Genomic DNA, 16,515 nt, shown 5'->3' with positions numbered 1-16,515 from the left:
CATGATTATCTAACTAGAGGCAGAAAAAAGCATGAGATGGGACCCCTGAGTGCCTCAGCAGTTGAGCGGCTGCTTTTGGCTCAGGATGTGATCCCGGAGTCCCAGGATAAGGTCCCACATCAGGCTCCCTGCATAGAGCCTGCTTCTCCTTCTGCCTGTGTCTCTGCTTCTCCCTATGTGTCATTAATAAATAAAATCTTTAAAAAAAAAGAAAAAGCATTAGACAAACTTCATATCCATTCATGATAAAAATTATAAGCAAATTAAGATTAGAGAGTTTCCTTGGCCTGATCAAGAACACCCATGAAAACCCCACAGCAAACATCACTCAAGGACCGAGTGCTGTCCGCTAGGGCTCAGGCAAAGTGCAAGGCTGGCTGCTCTCTCCACTCAGTACCAACCACACCAAGAGGTCTGAGCCAGTGCAAAGGAGGATAAGAAAAAGCATACAAGTGAGAAAAACAGACAAAGCTTTCTTAGCAAGGCTCCCAATTACCAGATTAATATGCAGTTATTATTAGAAAATCCTAACTATATAAACCATATGAAATTAACCACATCAATAAAGCCTTTCTGTTCTGTGCGGGAAATACATTGCTTCTAAGGTACAAAGAACTGTTTTGGTCCACATGTGAGCTGTGGGAATGATGGATTTGCCAATGCCATGACCTCACTGGTATGCATAAGACCTTCAGAGGAACCTAAATGATAAAATGTACTTTAAAAAAAAAAAAAAAGATGGTTTGGACAAGTAAATCATACTTCGGGTTTCTATATTTCACAGAGCTTAAGTTTTAGGTCACCAGATGATATATGGAGTGACACATGCGCTGAAGATCAGTGCCCCCGTGGGGATGTGTTCCGGTCACACCAGCTGGCACAGTACCTGGATCCCCTTCTCCCACTGACCCGTGTACTCCTCATTGGCTGTCAGCCACCGCATCCTGCCTTCTCCATGGCGCATGTTGTTTTCCCACTGACCTTCATATATGTTTCCAGATTTGTAACTGGGACAAGAAAAAAAAAACGGAAAACAGTCAGTTATTTTACATACTATACTTATCTTTAGGAAGACTTTTAAACTTCTCTACAGGTGCCTGGGTAGCTCAGTTGGTGAAGTGTCTGCCTTCGGCTCAGGTCAGGATCTCAGGGTTCTGGGCTCCCTGCTCAGCAGGGAGTCTGCTTTTGCCTCCCTCTCTGCCCCTCATCACTGATCATTCTCTTTCTCTCTATCCTTCTCTCTCTTCCTCAAATAAATAAATACAAATCTTAAAAAAAAAAAACTTCTCTAAACACCTTTGAAAAATCCAACCCTTGTGCCCATACAGTCTTCTTAAATTCAATGGATAGGCATGTGGTCAGTAAAAATAATCATCTTAGGAGTAGGATAAACCACTTTATTAAATCCTCTGATCATTTAATAAGGTGATAAAGTAGATAAGAACAGGGATTTTAAGTCTTTTAAAGCTAACTCCCTATGGAATCATTATTACTTAACATTTCTCCCCCGAATATTCCAGTCCTTAAAATATTTGACTCTATCAGCTTGATCCAAAATCAAAGAAACATGTCAAGAGTCTTCTGAAAACATACAGAAATAGATATCTGTGATTAATGGAGAACAAAGAAAGATGGGTTCTACCTGTGATAAAGTGAAATTGTATGATTAAACCTCACTTAATATAATGTTTCTCTAAATTTTCCATTGAATGTTTTCATCACTATGGAGATTATATTGGGGTGAATTTAGATATTCTACCCTGCTTATATAGGAAATGTGTTCCCTGGAATTTCTATACCCTATCTTTTTTTTTTAAGATTTTATTTTATTTTAGAGAGAGCACGTGTATGAGCTGGGGTGGGGGAGGGAGAGGGAGACAGAATCTTAAGCAAGCTCCATGCCCAGTGCAGAGCCTGATGTGGAGCCTGATCCTATCACCCCAAGACCATGACCCAAGCCAAAATCAAGAGTTGGTCATTCGGGATTCCTGGGTGGCGCAGCGGTTTAGCGCCTGCCTTTGGCCCAGGGCGTGATCCTGGAGACCCGGGATCGAATCCCACATCGGGCTCCCGGTGCATGGAGCCTGCTTCTCCCTCTGCCTGTGTCTCTGCCTCTCTCTCTCTCTCTCTCTCTCTGTGTGACTATCATAAATAAATAAAAATTTAAAAAAAAAAAAAAAAAAGAGTTGGTCATTCAACAGACTACGCCATTCAGGCGCCCCTCTGCACCTTATCTTTAAGTCACCTAAGTGAAAATTATTTGGGCCCCCAAACACATGTTTCACCCACACCCCACGTGTGGCAGCAGCGATACCTACCATCTTATCCCCCAGCCGTTTTTGATGTTGTGTACCCAGTCCCCCTCGTACCAGGAGGTACCCTCTTGATTGTAATAAATAGAGCCCTAAAACAAATAATATCATTAAAAAATATCAAGCCTCATAAAACAAATGTTTATTAAAGGTAAAGATTAAAAAGTACATGAATTTAAGGAATCTAACCCCATGGAAGTCAATGTCATACATGGGCAAGACACCTAACCCGTGGTAGGTCTCTGTTTTGTAATCAAGGATATGGTAAAGTAGCCATCACATCACAGATCAATTACTCCCTAATGATGAGGTATCACAGTAAGGTGTGGAATGACCACATCCATTATATTCGGTCTATCCATTTACTTGGTAACTTTGAGTCAGATGAGTACCTAAACAATCCTGTTCTGTTGTTACCTAAAGTGAGCGGTAGATCCTTCTGTACAAGTAAAGGTCAGTCCCGCTCCCTGCTCTTTTTTTTGAGAGAGAGAGAGGGACGGAGGGAAAGAGAGAGAGGGAGCGAGTGAGTGCTTGCACAAGCAGGAGGAAGGTGCAAAAAGGAGAGAGGGAGAGAATCCCAAGCAGGCTCCACCTATACCCAGTGGGAGCCTGACATGGGGCTCGATCTCAGGACCCTGAGATCATGACCTGAGCTGAAATCTAGAGTCAGATGCTTAGATCTGAGCTGAAATCTAGAGTCAGACGCTTAAACTGACTGAGCCACTCAGGAATCCCATGTCAGTACCCAAACCACTTTTGTTCTATCCATTCATCATCATACTTATTTTACTGCCTCTGAGTATAAAGAAAGATGGGTTCTATCTGTGATAAAGTGAAATTGTATTATTTCTGAGTATAAGTGACCATGGAGTAACCTTTCTTTGGTGACTCCTCTTAGGGAATAGTACTAGCTACCATGTATTTGGATCTACACCAAATGGCCTCAGATTGCTTGTTTATTCACTGGTTCATCTCACTGCACGTGCGTGTGTGTGTGTGTGTGTGTGTGTGTGAGGAAGCGTGCAATTTTTCTCTTTTCTTCCCCATCATCAAGCTGACTTGCATCCAGGTGCCATGGTCTAGAAGTCACCACCCCCATCCTAGTCTGAACTGCTATGAGCTGAGAGAGGAGAGGAGGGGAGAAGAGAAGGGAGGGGAGGGGAGGGAAGAGAGAGGGGGGAGGAGGAAAAGAAAACACAATACAATTGACAGAACAGTCTAAATCTGAGCAGAGTGATGATTATAATGGTAGACTCTTTTCTTACATTTTCCAAGAACATGGCTACGGTATTTTATAATCCTATACAGAAGGGAAATAGCAGTGCCAGGAAGAGCAACCTTGACTTAAAAGTGAATATAATGTGCATTACCGGAAAGAGTATAAACTGGTCCTGCTGCTGTGGAAAACAGTTTGAAGGTTCCTGACAATGTTAAACACCCAGTTACCATACTCCACTCCTAGGTTTATACACCAGAGACTGAAAACAAGTACCCCAATACATCCTTACACACCCATTCATAGCCGTGCTAGTCACAGAAGCCAAAAGATGAAAACAGCCCAAATACCCATCAAAGGATGAACAGATAAACAGCATGTGGTCCATCCATACACTGGAGCAGTATTATTCAGTCACCAAAAGGAATTAAGTACCTACAACATGGATGAATCTCAAAAAAACATGATGTTGAGTGAAAGAAGCCAGACATGAAAGGTAATATATTGTAGGGTCTCATTTATACGAAACAACCAGAATAGATGACCCATAGAGAGAGAAGGCAGACAGGGGCTGCTGGGGTTCGGGATGGGAAATATCTGCCTAGGGTTTTATTTTGGAGTGCTGACAAAAAGGTTTTGGGGCTAGACAGAGGTGGGGGTCTCACAAGGCTACGAGGGCACTATATGCCACGGAACTGCTGACTTTGGATTGGTCAGTTTTGCGTGCTGTGAATTTCACATCAATCAACAATTGAATATACTTTTACAACAGCCCCCCATTTCCCACCCCCTGTATTTGTTCACCCTATCTACGGGCAGAAGTTACGTGGCCGCCTCACCCACCTTCCCATGTCTCTTGCCGTGACACCAGTGGCCGATGTAGGACACAGGGTGTGTGCCACATTTGAACATACCAAATCCCTGCCTCACACCGTGTAGCACTTCTCCTTCATAGGTGCTGCCATCTGGCCACGTGTACACACCATGGTTCATGGGGATGTTCTTCACAAACTCCCCCTAGGATAAGAAAGCTCAGTGAGAAAAAGCAGTTGTGAGACCCCTAATCCCATGGATGGTTTGCAACATCTCCTTGACTACTGCACACTGCTCCTGTCTCTCCTCTGTGGAAACAGTGGAGTATCCCGGCCATCAGCTTCTACCCTCCCCCTTCCTTCTCTAACATACCCTGTCCTCTCTCCCCTCCCCTCCCCGGAGTGGAAGCCCCAGCAGGATAAAACAGCTGGAAGCTGTGTGTAGACAAGGTTCCAAGAGGCAAATGGATAACATGAAAAGGTGTTGGTTTTTGTCCTGGCCTTAGGAACTTTAGAGTCTGGGTTCCAGTGTTCTCCTCAGGGGACACCAGTGATTAGCCTGGCTTGGTGATCAACTGGTGGAAACTCTTCTTTATGTTTGTGGTTCATCAAAATATTCTGCAGACACATCAGCCAACCACATCCCTGTGGGTGCCTTCTAGAGAATCTGCTCTGCTTGGGGCCAGGATTTCAGCTGAGTGGGCAGCACGCAGTTCCAAGCACCACAGCCTTGAGCCACTGGATTCTCTCAGGAACATGAACTCACCAGAGGCATCCGGCCAGCAGAAGAAAGAGGACAGGGTGGCCTGGCCTGACCATGGGCCAGATTGCATGAGGCTAGCTGACCTCCCTGAAGGTACCTTTGTGACAGCCCAAATCCTGTCCATCAACCCTCCTATCTAAGCTGGTATGGAAGGGTCTATGCCTACCGGAAGGATTCCCACCTGAGAGCTTCCAGAAACTCACAGGTTAGAAGGCAGGGTGCTGCGGGTAAAGTTTCCCTGGAGAGGCTGGCCCCAAAGCACCAGATCTTCAGGCTCCCCTGAGCCTCTGAGTGCTTGTCTCCCACTGTCCAGCCCCAGTGAGCTGCCCACCTGGCCCAAACATGTCTGTTTCCCTCACTTGGCTGCTACTTGAATATGTACATTACATGCATGTGTCTTCTTTTTTTTTTTTAAGATTTTTATTTATTTATTCATGAGAGACAGAGAGAGAGAGAGAGAGAGAGGCAGAGACACAGGCAGAAGGAGAAGCAGGCTCCATGCAGGGAGCCCGACATGGGACTCGATCATGGGACTCCAGGATCAGGCCCTGGGCCGAAGGCAGGCGCTAAACCGCCGAGCCACACAGGGATCCCCCTCTTATTTTCATTACCACTTATAAATGCCATCACTAGCAGCTCTGCAACTGCAATATCTAGAATAGCCTTCCAGCTATTGATTTAAAAAATATACATTTCCTTTAAACCATCAAGATGGGTTGAGACCCACAACCCATCTTGAAAAAAGGGATAAAAGTGGCCAGTAAAAATAGGTGAAGCTGGATGAATGGCTACAGTCTGAGCTCCAAAAAAATAAAGGTACAGAAGAGAATGTATAATGAACTATTTGTATTTGTAAAGAGTAAGAAAGGCCAAATATAGGCATGTGTGCTGTACATGCACAGAACACACAGGGACCTCTAGAATTTACAGATGAAATGGGTAACGATCAACAGAGGAGCCTGTACAGTAACAAGGCTTTTCGCCTATATTCTCTGGTACTATGGACTTTCTTAAACTCATGTGCTGAATTACTTTTATGAAAGTAGTGGGTTTAACTGTGGGAAGCTGGACATTAAAAGTTTCATTAATTACAGTTTAAAAACTATTACCTATTATGTGCTTTACCTCATATTTCAGACCATCAGCCCAAACGTAAGTCCCTTGTCCATGCATGAGTCCTTCTGAAAACATACCCTTCAAAACAGAACAACAAACCCTTAGCACCAGTCTTTGATTCTACACAACAGCTGCCACTGTGGTTTTAGTTCTTAGGATGGAGCCTTATCCCCTTTCCATTTGCATAAATATACTTGTCCAAATTCCCCAAAATGTACACCATGCAGTCCTATGCAGTGGTGAAATGAGTTGTAAATTCACTCTGTGTCGTCCTCTCCTAATTAAGCAGTGAAAAATGCTGTAGTTCAAAAGAATTCATACACTTTTGGTTTTGCACTTCCAAATGCAAGGATTTTAAAAAATTATTTAAACTAGACAGACCCCAAAAAATTTAAAAAAAATAAAAAATAAACTAGACAGACCCGGTGAAAACCATTATCTGGACATTAGCAACTACTCGATTGCTACTTACTAGGATTTATCGGTGTTGGTGTGTCTGTGTCTTTGGACATATTCATGTATGTACATGATATACTATTGTCAGTATAGTCCATTTATATTTAGTGTGTACTGTTAACATATAAAACTAATCACTAAAAACTTAGCACACCTGAATGTCTAAATGCTATCAGAGAAAAGAAAGGTAAGAATACATCCAGTTTTGCCTTAGAATCACCTTGTTAGATGTGGGATGGGTGTTGGGGACACACCCTGAGTAAACAGTGCTCTAACTCTGGTTCTCAGATTCTACTGTGCTTCAGAGCCGCCTGGGGTTTGTGGAAACACAGATTTTCTGGGCCCACCCCAGAGACTGATTCATCAGCAGGTCTGGGTTGGGGCCCAAGAACTTGCATTTTGAAAAAAATCCCCCAGGTAATGTTGCTTATCCTCTTGACCACGCTTCTCTGGAGAATGACAGCCCTTACTGACCAGCAAGGGTTAATGTGGGCTCACCCCAGGCAGGCTGCCACGGAGCGGTTTTCTAACCATAGGCTGGTTCTTGTTTGTTATTATGGAACTGATGATGGTCACAACCACCAGTATTTTAACAAATTAGACTGGAAAGGATCACGCTGCATCTACAGGGTAAGGGCAAAGGGTTCAAGAAGTGTTTGGTTTTATTATCTTTAGGGGATGGTGATCTAAATGTGTGATAAACCCGAGGTCTGATGATGTGGGGCCTGGGGCTACAGAGTTATTCTGCTGGATTTGCCGCTCTCACAAATTAAAGGAGATGTAACAAAAAAATAAAAAAATAAAAAAAATAAAGGAGATGTAACTTATGAGGATTTTTATTTTTTTAACTTTAAAAAAAAAGATTTTATTTATTCATTCATGATACACATAGAGAGAGAGAGAGAGAGAGAGAGAGAGAGAGGCAGAGACACAGGCAGAGGGAGAAGCAGGCTCCATGCAGGGAGCCCAATGCAGGACTCGATCCCGGGACCCCAGGATCACACCCTGGGCCAAAGGCAGGTGCTAAACTGCTGAGCCACTCAGGGATCCCCTGATGATGATTTTTAATCAAAATAATTTGAGTCTGAGGAAAATATGGAGAGCTTACAGGGCATGTAGCAGGCAATGGGTGGAGAAAAGATCATCTAGAAACAGAGGGTGTTTGTCCCCACATGTATGGGAAGGGCAAGGCCACTGGGTCCAGCTTGAGCTTTAGGTAACCAAGGCAAACCCTCTGGGGTAGGAGGAGCTGATACTGCGACTTCAGCAGCCTGGGAGGGATTGGCCCACGTAATAAACTGGGTGTCTTGGGCGCATGGGTGACTCAGTCAGTTAAGCGTCTGCCTTCAGCTCGGGTCATGATCCTAGGGTCCTGAGATTGAGTCCTGAGTGGAGCTCCCTACTCACCAGTGAGTCTACTTCTCCCTCTGCCCCTCCCCCTGCTCACACACTCTCCTCTCCTCTCCTCTCTTCTCCTCTTCTCTCTCTCTCTCTTTCCCTCTCCCTCTCTCTCAAATAAGTAAAATCTTAAAAAAAAGAAAGAAAGAAAAGAACTAAGGTTCGTGTTGAAGTATTCACACACCAGGGCTACATTTAGTGCCATGGTGCTGAAAGAATTCTCTGATCAGAATGAACGTGACAGCTTATTCCAAAACTGGCAAAGGCCAGATGGGACATTTTAGTATCACTTGGCCATAAAAATGGCATTTTTAGGAGTTTTTATGACACAGGAATAAGAACATGTCATATGTTTAGTGGGGAAAAAAATCAGGGTACTGAAACCCATGCTCTATGACCCCAACCACAAAAATTTGTTCTTATTATAAGCACATTTCTTTGATAATCATGTTCTTATTATAAGCACATGTTTCTTTGTATCATTATTGATGGCAAAAAAATAAAAACACCTTAAAAGTATCTAATAATTATGGTATGTAATGAATAATAAGTCAGAACACTGTGCTATATATATAGTATATATACTTATATATGTTATATAATTAAATATCGTGTATATTTATATACAGTATATAATTAAGTTATATATAAATAAAATACATTTTATTTTTATAGAGGAAGAAATGGAGGTTAGTGTTTAGATGGGGACAGTGTTTCAGCCTGGAAACATGAAAAGTTCCAGAAATGGATGGTGGGGAGGATTATACCACAATGTGAATGCCCTTAACACTACTAAACTCTACACTTAAAAATCATTACAACAATAAATTTTATATATGTTTTACCACAAAATATTTAAGTTATGAAAACCATGCAGCAATATAGCAAAGTATTCATAAGTGGAAAAAGATTCAAGAGTTTATCTGCCAAACCAATAGGCCCACATAAATGCTGATACTTCCATTCAAGGAACAAAAATGACACACAGCACACCCAAAACATTTCCTGGGAAAGGATGATGATGATACTGGGATTTTCCTCTTCCTTATTTCATTTAGTCACCTTAATATTGTATGTACAATAAATACAAATCAAGAAAAGAAAATCTAAAATGATGACTTCAGTTGTATGGAGCCATGTTTTTACCGTAAAAATAGGTCATCAGGATTCACAATAAAATGAGCAGAAAATACTTCTAATTTCTTCTGAAGAACCAACGAGCTTTTCTTTTTTTAAATATTTTATTTATTTATTCATGAGAGACACAGAGAGGCAGAGACACAGGCAGAGGGAGAAGCAGGCTCCCTGTGGGGAGCCTGATGCAGGACTCAATCCCAGGACCCCGGGATCACGACCTGAATCAAAGGCAGACACTCAACCACTGAGCCACCCAGGTGCCCCATTAATGGTCTTTTCTGAAAATACTAATCTAAAACTCTCACAGGACATTCTGACCTTCCTCCCAGCCCGTTCCCAAAATGGGTAACTCACGTGGTAGGTGCAACATCCTTGGAAGACTGCAAAGCCTTCTCCCTCATATAGTCCATGGACCTTTTCACCTTCATAGCTACGAAGAAATAAAGCTAAAGGCAATGAGTGGCATAAGCAAATCTAAGTGACAGTTAAATTGACAATTCACATCAGTGAAGAAGTCCAAGTGACATCTCACACTCATTCACTCAATAAACATGCCCCGAGGGTCCCTGTGCCCCTTTCTAAGCCCTGGTCTGGCGCTGTGAACAAGACAGGAAAGTTCCTGCCCTTGGGAGCTCATAGTTCACTGTAGAGACAGACAACACAAAGGAAACAAACAAACAAGATAATTCCAGATCCTGATCAGCTTTTGTGAAAGACGTGATCAGGGAATAAGGAGGAGGAGGCTGCTGTGTACAGGAGGTCAAGGCAGAGGCCTCTCAGAGGATATGAGAGCTGAATTGAGATGTTCAGGTCATGAAACAAACAGCCCTATGAAGAACCCTGGGATGAGGATCCCAGGAAGAGGGAACAGCAAGTGCAAAGGCCCTGAGGCAGTAAAGAACCTGACAGCTCAAGGTCAGCCAACAGAAGGGAGGGTGACCCAGCTGGAACACAGGAGGGCAAGAGGAGAGGCCAGAGGGCCACAGTAAAACCCAGAGCTCTAGGAGGAATCTGGAGAAGGTTCTAAGAAGGGAGTTGGACAAGGTCAGATTAACATCAGAAGAACACTCTGGCTGGCTGCTATGTGCCAAAGACTGTGTAAAGAGCTAACAGCCAAAGGAAAGAGTGAAGAGGGGTGAAGATGGAAGGTGACAGTTTATTCTGGACAGTGTCCAGAATGATGAAAAAGGTTCTGGAAATTGATAGTGTTGATGGTCACACAGTAGGGTGAATACACTTAATGCCACTAAACTGTACACTTAAAATGGTCAAAATAGGAAATTCTATGTGTATTTCTTTTAAGCAGGCCCAGAACAGGGCTTGAACTCCTGACCCTGAGATCAAGAACTGAGATTAAGAGTCAGACACTTAACCCACTGAGCCACCCAGGCACTCCCTATGTTAGGTGTATTTTATTAGGATAATGTAGAAAAAAAAATTTTTTTAAAGATATATTCTAGACATGGGGCCAGAAGAGTTTGCTGATGTGCTGGCTTTGGAGAAGTGGGAGGTTCAGAACAGTGCTCAGATTTTGAGTTCAGAACTGGGTGGATAACATGCAATTCGGGATCTCACTCAACCCTAAGCTCTGGGGTAAGTCAGGTTTGAAAAATGATCAGGTGACAGCCATGACCAAACTGGGATTTGTCCAAGAATCCAAGGAAGATTTGACATTAGAAAGTCTATAAACAAAAAAACAAACAAACAACAACAACAAAAAAAGAAAGTCTATAAACACAATTCATAGCATCAGCAAATCAAAGGAAAAAGACTGTAGGTTTATAGCAGGATGCCAGCAAGGTATTTGATAAAATTCTGTAATCATTTCTTTAAAAATTCTAGTCACAGTACAATGTGAGGGAACTACCTAAACATAAGAGACTACTTATGAAAAGGCAACAGATAGCATATATGATTTTTGAGAGTGAAATACCAAGATCAACTCCCTGAAAATCAGGAACATGAACAGGATGCCTCCTCTTCCCACTATTTATTCAATATTGTTTTAGAGGTTCTGCATCATGTGAAAACTCAGGAAACTTAGGCAATCTGCATAAATATTGACAAGAGTTAGGCAATTGTTTTAACTGGAAGATTGTGTGATTATTTACCTGTAAAACCCCAAGACTTTCTTTTAATTCATGAGAGATTGTGGCAACCCATGGGAGGAAACTGGAATATGGTGGAGGGAAAGACTAAACTATTTATTTATCTATTTATTTATTTAGAGAGCGAGCGCGCGTGCACATAAGCTGGTGGGAGAAGGAAAGAGAAAAGCAGACTCCTCGCTGAGCAGGGAGCCCAACACGGGGCTTGATCCCAGGACCCAGGGATCATGACCTGAGCCAAAGGGAGTCGCTTAACCACCTGAGACACCTAGGCATCCCTCAGGGATTTTTTAAAGAAGCCATATACCATTCAATGGTATAGACACCTCCCCTCACTCCCAAACCACATATATGTTTCCAGGTGCTCCTGGCCTGGATCCGGACCACCCTGATGTCAGGATATTCAACTCCTATGGTTCTCACAACAGGGTAACCCCAGGCTCCACCTTCCCTCAACTAAGAGCATACTGCTGACACTCAGCTGAGTTTTTCTAGAAAGAGCACAATGTAGAATATAATTATGCGCTGCCTACATAGACCATATTTCCTACTTTTTAATATCCTTCTATAGTGCTCAACCCAGAGCTGGTCCGTGGTAGCTCATTAATAAACGTCTGCTGACAGAAATTGGTCACACTTCCATACACTAATAATAGCAGAAAGAGTTAAGAACTCAACCTGGGTTGTGAAAGACCTGTACTCTCAAAAACCATAAAGCATGGATGAAAGAAATTGAAGGCAATACAAACAAATGGAAAGATATTCCATGCTCATGCATTGTGAGAATATTGTTAAAATGTCTATACTACCCAAAGCAATCTACAGATTCAATGAAATCCCTATCAAAATGCCAACAGCATTTTCCACAGAACTAGAACAAATGATATTAAGATTTGTGTGGAACCATGAAAGATACTGAATAGCCAAAGCAATATTGAGAAAGAGGAATTAAGCTGGAGGCATTATAATCCCAGATTCTAAGATATACTACAAAGCTGTAGTAATCTAAACAATATGGTACTGGGAAAAAAATAGACACATGGATCAGTGGAACAGAATAGATGCCCAGTAAACCCAACTTATATGGTCAATTAATCTACAACAAAAGAGGCAAGAATATACAATGGGAATAAGATGGTCTCTCAATAAATGGTGTTGAGAAAACTGGACAGTTTCATGCAGAAGAATGAAACTGGACCACTTTCCTATACCATACACAAAAACAGACTAAAAATGGATTAAAGATCTAAATGTGAGACCTGAAACCATAAAACTCCTAGAAGAAAACACAGGGAGTAATTTCTTTGTTATCAGCCATACCAACATTTTTCTAGATAGGACTCCTCAGGCAAGGGAAACAAAAGTGAAAATTAGTTATTGGTATTACATCAAAATAAAAAGCTTTTGCATAGCAAAGGAAACCATCAACAAAACAAGGCAACCTACTGAAGATATTTGCAAATGATATATCCAATAAGGGGCTAACTTATAAAATATATTAAAAATTGATACAACTCAACACCGAAGATACAAATGATCCCATTAAAAAATGGGCAGGGGACCTGAATACACATTTTTCCAAATAAGACATGCAGATGGCCAACAGATGCATGGGAAGATGCTCAACATCACTTGTCATCAGGGAAATGCAAATCAAAACCACAGTGAGATATCATCTCATATCTGTCAGAATGGCTAGACTCAACCCCCCCCCCCCAAAAAAAAAACAAAAAAACCCAAGACACAAGTATTGGTAAGGATGTGGAGAAAAAGGAACCCTCGTGCACTGTTGGTGGGAATATAAATTGGTGCAGCCACCCTGGAAAACCATATGAAGATACCTCAAAAAATTAAAAGTTGAAATACCATATGATCCAACAATTCCACCACTGGATACTTGCTCAAAGGAAATGAAAACACTAATTTGAAAAGATAAATGCACCCCATGTTTATTGCAGCATTACTTACAAGATCCAAGATTTAGAAGCAACCCAAGTGTCCATCCATAGATGAATGAAAAAAGAAAATGTGGTATATACATAAATACATACACATCTATACAATGGAATGTTGCCTTTTGCAACAATATAGATGGACCTAGAGAGTACTATAAGTGAAATAAGTCAGATAAAGACAAGGGATCCCTGGGTGGCGCAGCGGTTTGGCGCCTGCCTTTGGCCCAGGGCACGATCCTGGAGACCCGGGATCAAATCCCACATCGGGCTCCCGGTGCATGGAGCCTGCTTCTCCCTCTGCCTGTGTCTCTGCCTCTCTCTCTTTCTCTCTGTGACTATCATAAATAAATAAAAAATTAAAAAAAAAGAAAAATAAATAAAAAATAAAAATAAAAGTGACCACTAATATCATTCAAGTGATAAATCTTGACCAAGTACCCACTAGACTTAAGGTGTATTAGATTCGCATCTTGGCTGAACCTCCAGAAATCCTAACCCAATACTACCCAGCTAAAAGTTGCTTCCAGATTCTTGACCCTCATAACTGTGTGAGATAATATTTGTCTTAATTATCACGAGGTGACTTAATAGGACAGATAACTAATCCAGGGAGTGATGTAAACAATTAAGAAGGCAAATCTCTATAAGAGGCTCAGGAGGAGCCTGAAAGCAGGGAAATCTTTTTTTTTTTTAATTTTTTTTAAAATTTTATTTATGATAGTCACAGAGAGAGAGAGAGAGAGAGGCAGAGACACAGGCAGAGGGAGAAGCAGGCTCCATGCACTGGGAGCCCGATGTGGGATTCGATCCCGGGTCTCCAGGATCGCGCCCTGGGCCAAAGGCAGGCGCCAAACCGCTGCGCCACCCAGGGATCCCAAAAGCAGGGAAATCTTTATGAAATGAATCCAACAGTCAAGTCAAGAGGTCATGAGGAGGTGGAGTGAGCATAGAGGAAAAAGAAATACACAAGCACAGGAGAGGAGGAGGACAGCCTGGAGAGGAAGGAAGAAATCAGCAGAGGGCAGTGGAGAAGCCAATGGCTGGAAGAAATGTAGCAACATGTAGAGGAACCTTCTATGAGTGTATTTTCCTCAGTTAAGAACCTGAGACTAGGGGCGCCAGGGTGGCCCAGGGGTTGAGCATCTGCCTTTGGCTCAGGTCATAATCCCGGGGTCCTAGGATAGAGTCCCGTATTGGGCTCCCCATGGGGAACCTGCTTCTCCCTCTGCCTATGTCTCTGCCTCTCATGAATAATAAATAAATAAAACCTTAAAAAAAAAAAAAAAAGAACCTGAGGCTTAGAAAAGTTCAATGATGGTGCTGATGTTGCAGAGGTGACTCTAATCCAGATCTCATTTCAAGTCCTGCAGTCTTTGCTTTTGGACACAGGGGGTTTGATGACCAGTGGACGATGTCCAGTAGGAAGTTAAGAATTTGAACCTCAAACTCCAGGAGGGAGACCTAGGTGTTTATAATCATCTAGGGAGGAAAGGGGCAGGGAAAGCCAAAGTATGAGATTGCGGGGAGAGAGAGAACAGAGAGCATCAAAGTGGTAGAAAGGAGAACACGGAAGATGCAGCCCATTAAAATCACCTTTCAACTATGAGTTTGGTGAGAATGGGTTCTTCATACTGAGTGGCATCTTCATCCTGCTGCTCATCATATTTGGACTCTTTTCGGGGCATCAATTCACTGAGTTGTATGTCCAATGTTGGGACAGCACCAGGGGACATTTCCTGTCTAGGTGTGTTGCCATCTTGTTTGGCAAAGTCTGGATAATCGGAGAGAGAGGAGGGAGAGCGGGCAGACTTATCCCCCTTTTTGTCTGCTCTTTTCTTTTCTTTCACCATTGTCTTTAGAAGTCCTAAAGTTTACTTTACTGTTTGTTTCAAGGTGCTGATCAGAGTCATCTGAAAAATAAAAATCACCTCTCTAAATACATGCAGGTTTCACTTGTAGTTAAACTTCTAGCTTTACAACCCAATGTCATGATCGTTCTCCTCCCAAAGCTTGAAAAATTACAACTATCAAGTACCACCAGTTTATAAAAATATCTCCTTGGTTGTCCCTAAAACTCTTTAAAAAACTGGAACCGCCACTTACCATTTCTTTTAAAATAGTGTTTCAGCAAGAAGGTAAGCTAATACATGAGAAATAGCTAGCTGCTCAATCCCTATGGCCTCATGTTGCAAATTTATACTTTAAAAGCCCATCTCTCACTACATCTGCAGGACTGAGGGCTTAAGAGCTGGATTCAGGCTCCCGCGTTGCACCTTACCAGCTGTGTGTTCTTGAGGTTAATCTCCTTCTGCTTCAGATATCAAATAGAAAGAACAGCACCAGGGCAGCCCAGGTGACTCAGCAGTTTAGTGCTGCTTTCAGCCCAGGGCCTGATCCTGGAGACCTGGAATCGAGTCCCACGTCAGGCTCCCTGCATGGAGCCTGCTTCTCCCTCTGCCTTTGTCTCTGTCTCTCTCTCTGTCATGAATAAATAAAATCTAAAAAAAGAATTGCATGAAGTGATGCACAAGAAACCCCTGAAAGTATGGAACACACTATCAACGATGGAGTGATTTTTTTTTTTTTAAGATTTTTTTACTTATTTATTCATGATAGACATAGAGAGAGAGAGGCAGAGACACAGGAGGAGGGAGAAGCAGGCTCCATGCCGGGAGCCCGACGCGGGACTCGATCCCGGGACTCCAGGATCGCGCCCTGGGCCAGGGCAGGCTCTAAACTGCTGAGCCACCCAGGGATCCCCCAATGGAGTGATTCTTATGTCACTTTCCTGTTTTTGAACTTGAAGTCATTGGCTGCCTAATCCCTATGCCAGACTGAGTGCCTCCCATGCCAGAAGACAAATGGCATGATGTTTGCCCAAAGCCATAGTTTTCATGGCCCCCCAAACTGGCCCCATTGAAAGGATCACATGCAGTCCAACAAGCAAGACACACAGATGAGTCCTGGGGTGAAGGTCAAGGTCTAGTCTCCCCTCACACCCTGAGGGGTGCAAGTGAGCTCCCCATACCCTTCACTGCTTGGATGGTATCCTTTGGACACCCCACCTGCCACCTCAACCCACCCGGGGTTGCTCTCACCAACATGATCCCGTTTTTCTTTCTTTCAAAGCCCCATTATTCTCTCCAGGGAGGCCCAGGTGAGTCTTTGCTATAGATAGGCTTTCTAGTCCTGTCAATGAATTCCAACCTACAAATAAGGCAAATCTTGTTTCTCCTGGCATT

The 16,515-nt window shown here is 42.7% G+C and overlaps 1 protein-coding gene across 3 annotated transcripts in view; it reads right to left on the bottom strand.

Moving 5' to 3' along the window:
* Nucleotides 1-16,515, bottom strand: part of RSPH10B (radial spoke head 10 homolog B) — a 58,832-nt gene that overhangs the window by 41,217 nt on the left and 1,100 nt on the right. The window contains exons 2-7 of one of the 3 annotated variants that reach the window (XM_072836971.1): nt 14,867-15,183; nt 9,565-9,640; nt 6,229-6,297; nt 4,372-4,545; nt 2,319-2,404; nt 887-1,007 (exon numbers count right to left, since the gene is read on the bottom strand). In XM_072836971.1, coding sequence (XP_072693072.1) covers nt 887-1,007; nt 2,319-2,404; nt 4,372-4,545; nt 6,229-6,297; nt 9,565-9,640; nt 14,867-15,123 — 783 coding nt within the window. In that variant the 5' untranslated portion in view covers nt 15,124-15,183. The remainder of the gene's footprint in view (nt 1-886; nt 1,008-2,318; nt 2,405-4,371; nt 4,546-6,228; nt 6,298-9,564; nt 9,641-14,866; nt 15,184-16,515) is intronic. The other 2 variants (XM_072836972.1, XM_072836974.1) reach the window with 2 other exon arrangements.

The sequence above is a fragment of the Canis lupus genome, chromosome 8, assembly GCF_048164855.1.
Source record: "Canis lupus baileyi chromosome 8, mCanLup2.hap1, whole genome shotgun sequence".
In the NCBI taxonomy this organism is placed as follows: domain Eukaryota; kingdom Metazoa; phylum Chordata; class Mammalia; order Carnivora; family Canidae; genus Canis; species Canis lupus.
Note: the sequence above shows the minus strand (reverse complement) of the source record. Positions and strands in the feature narration are given on the sequence as shown.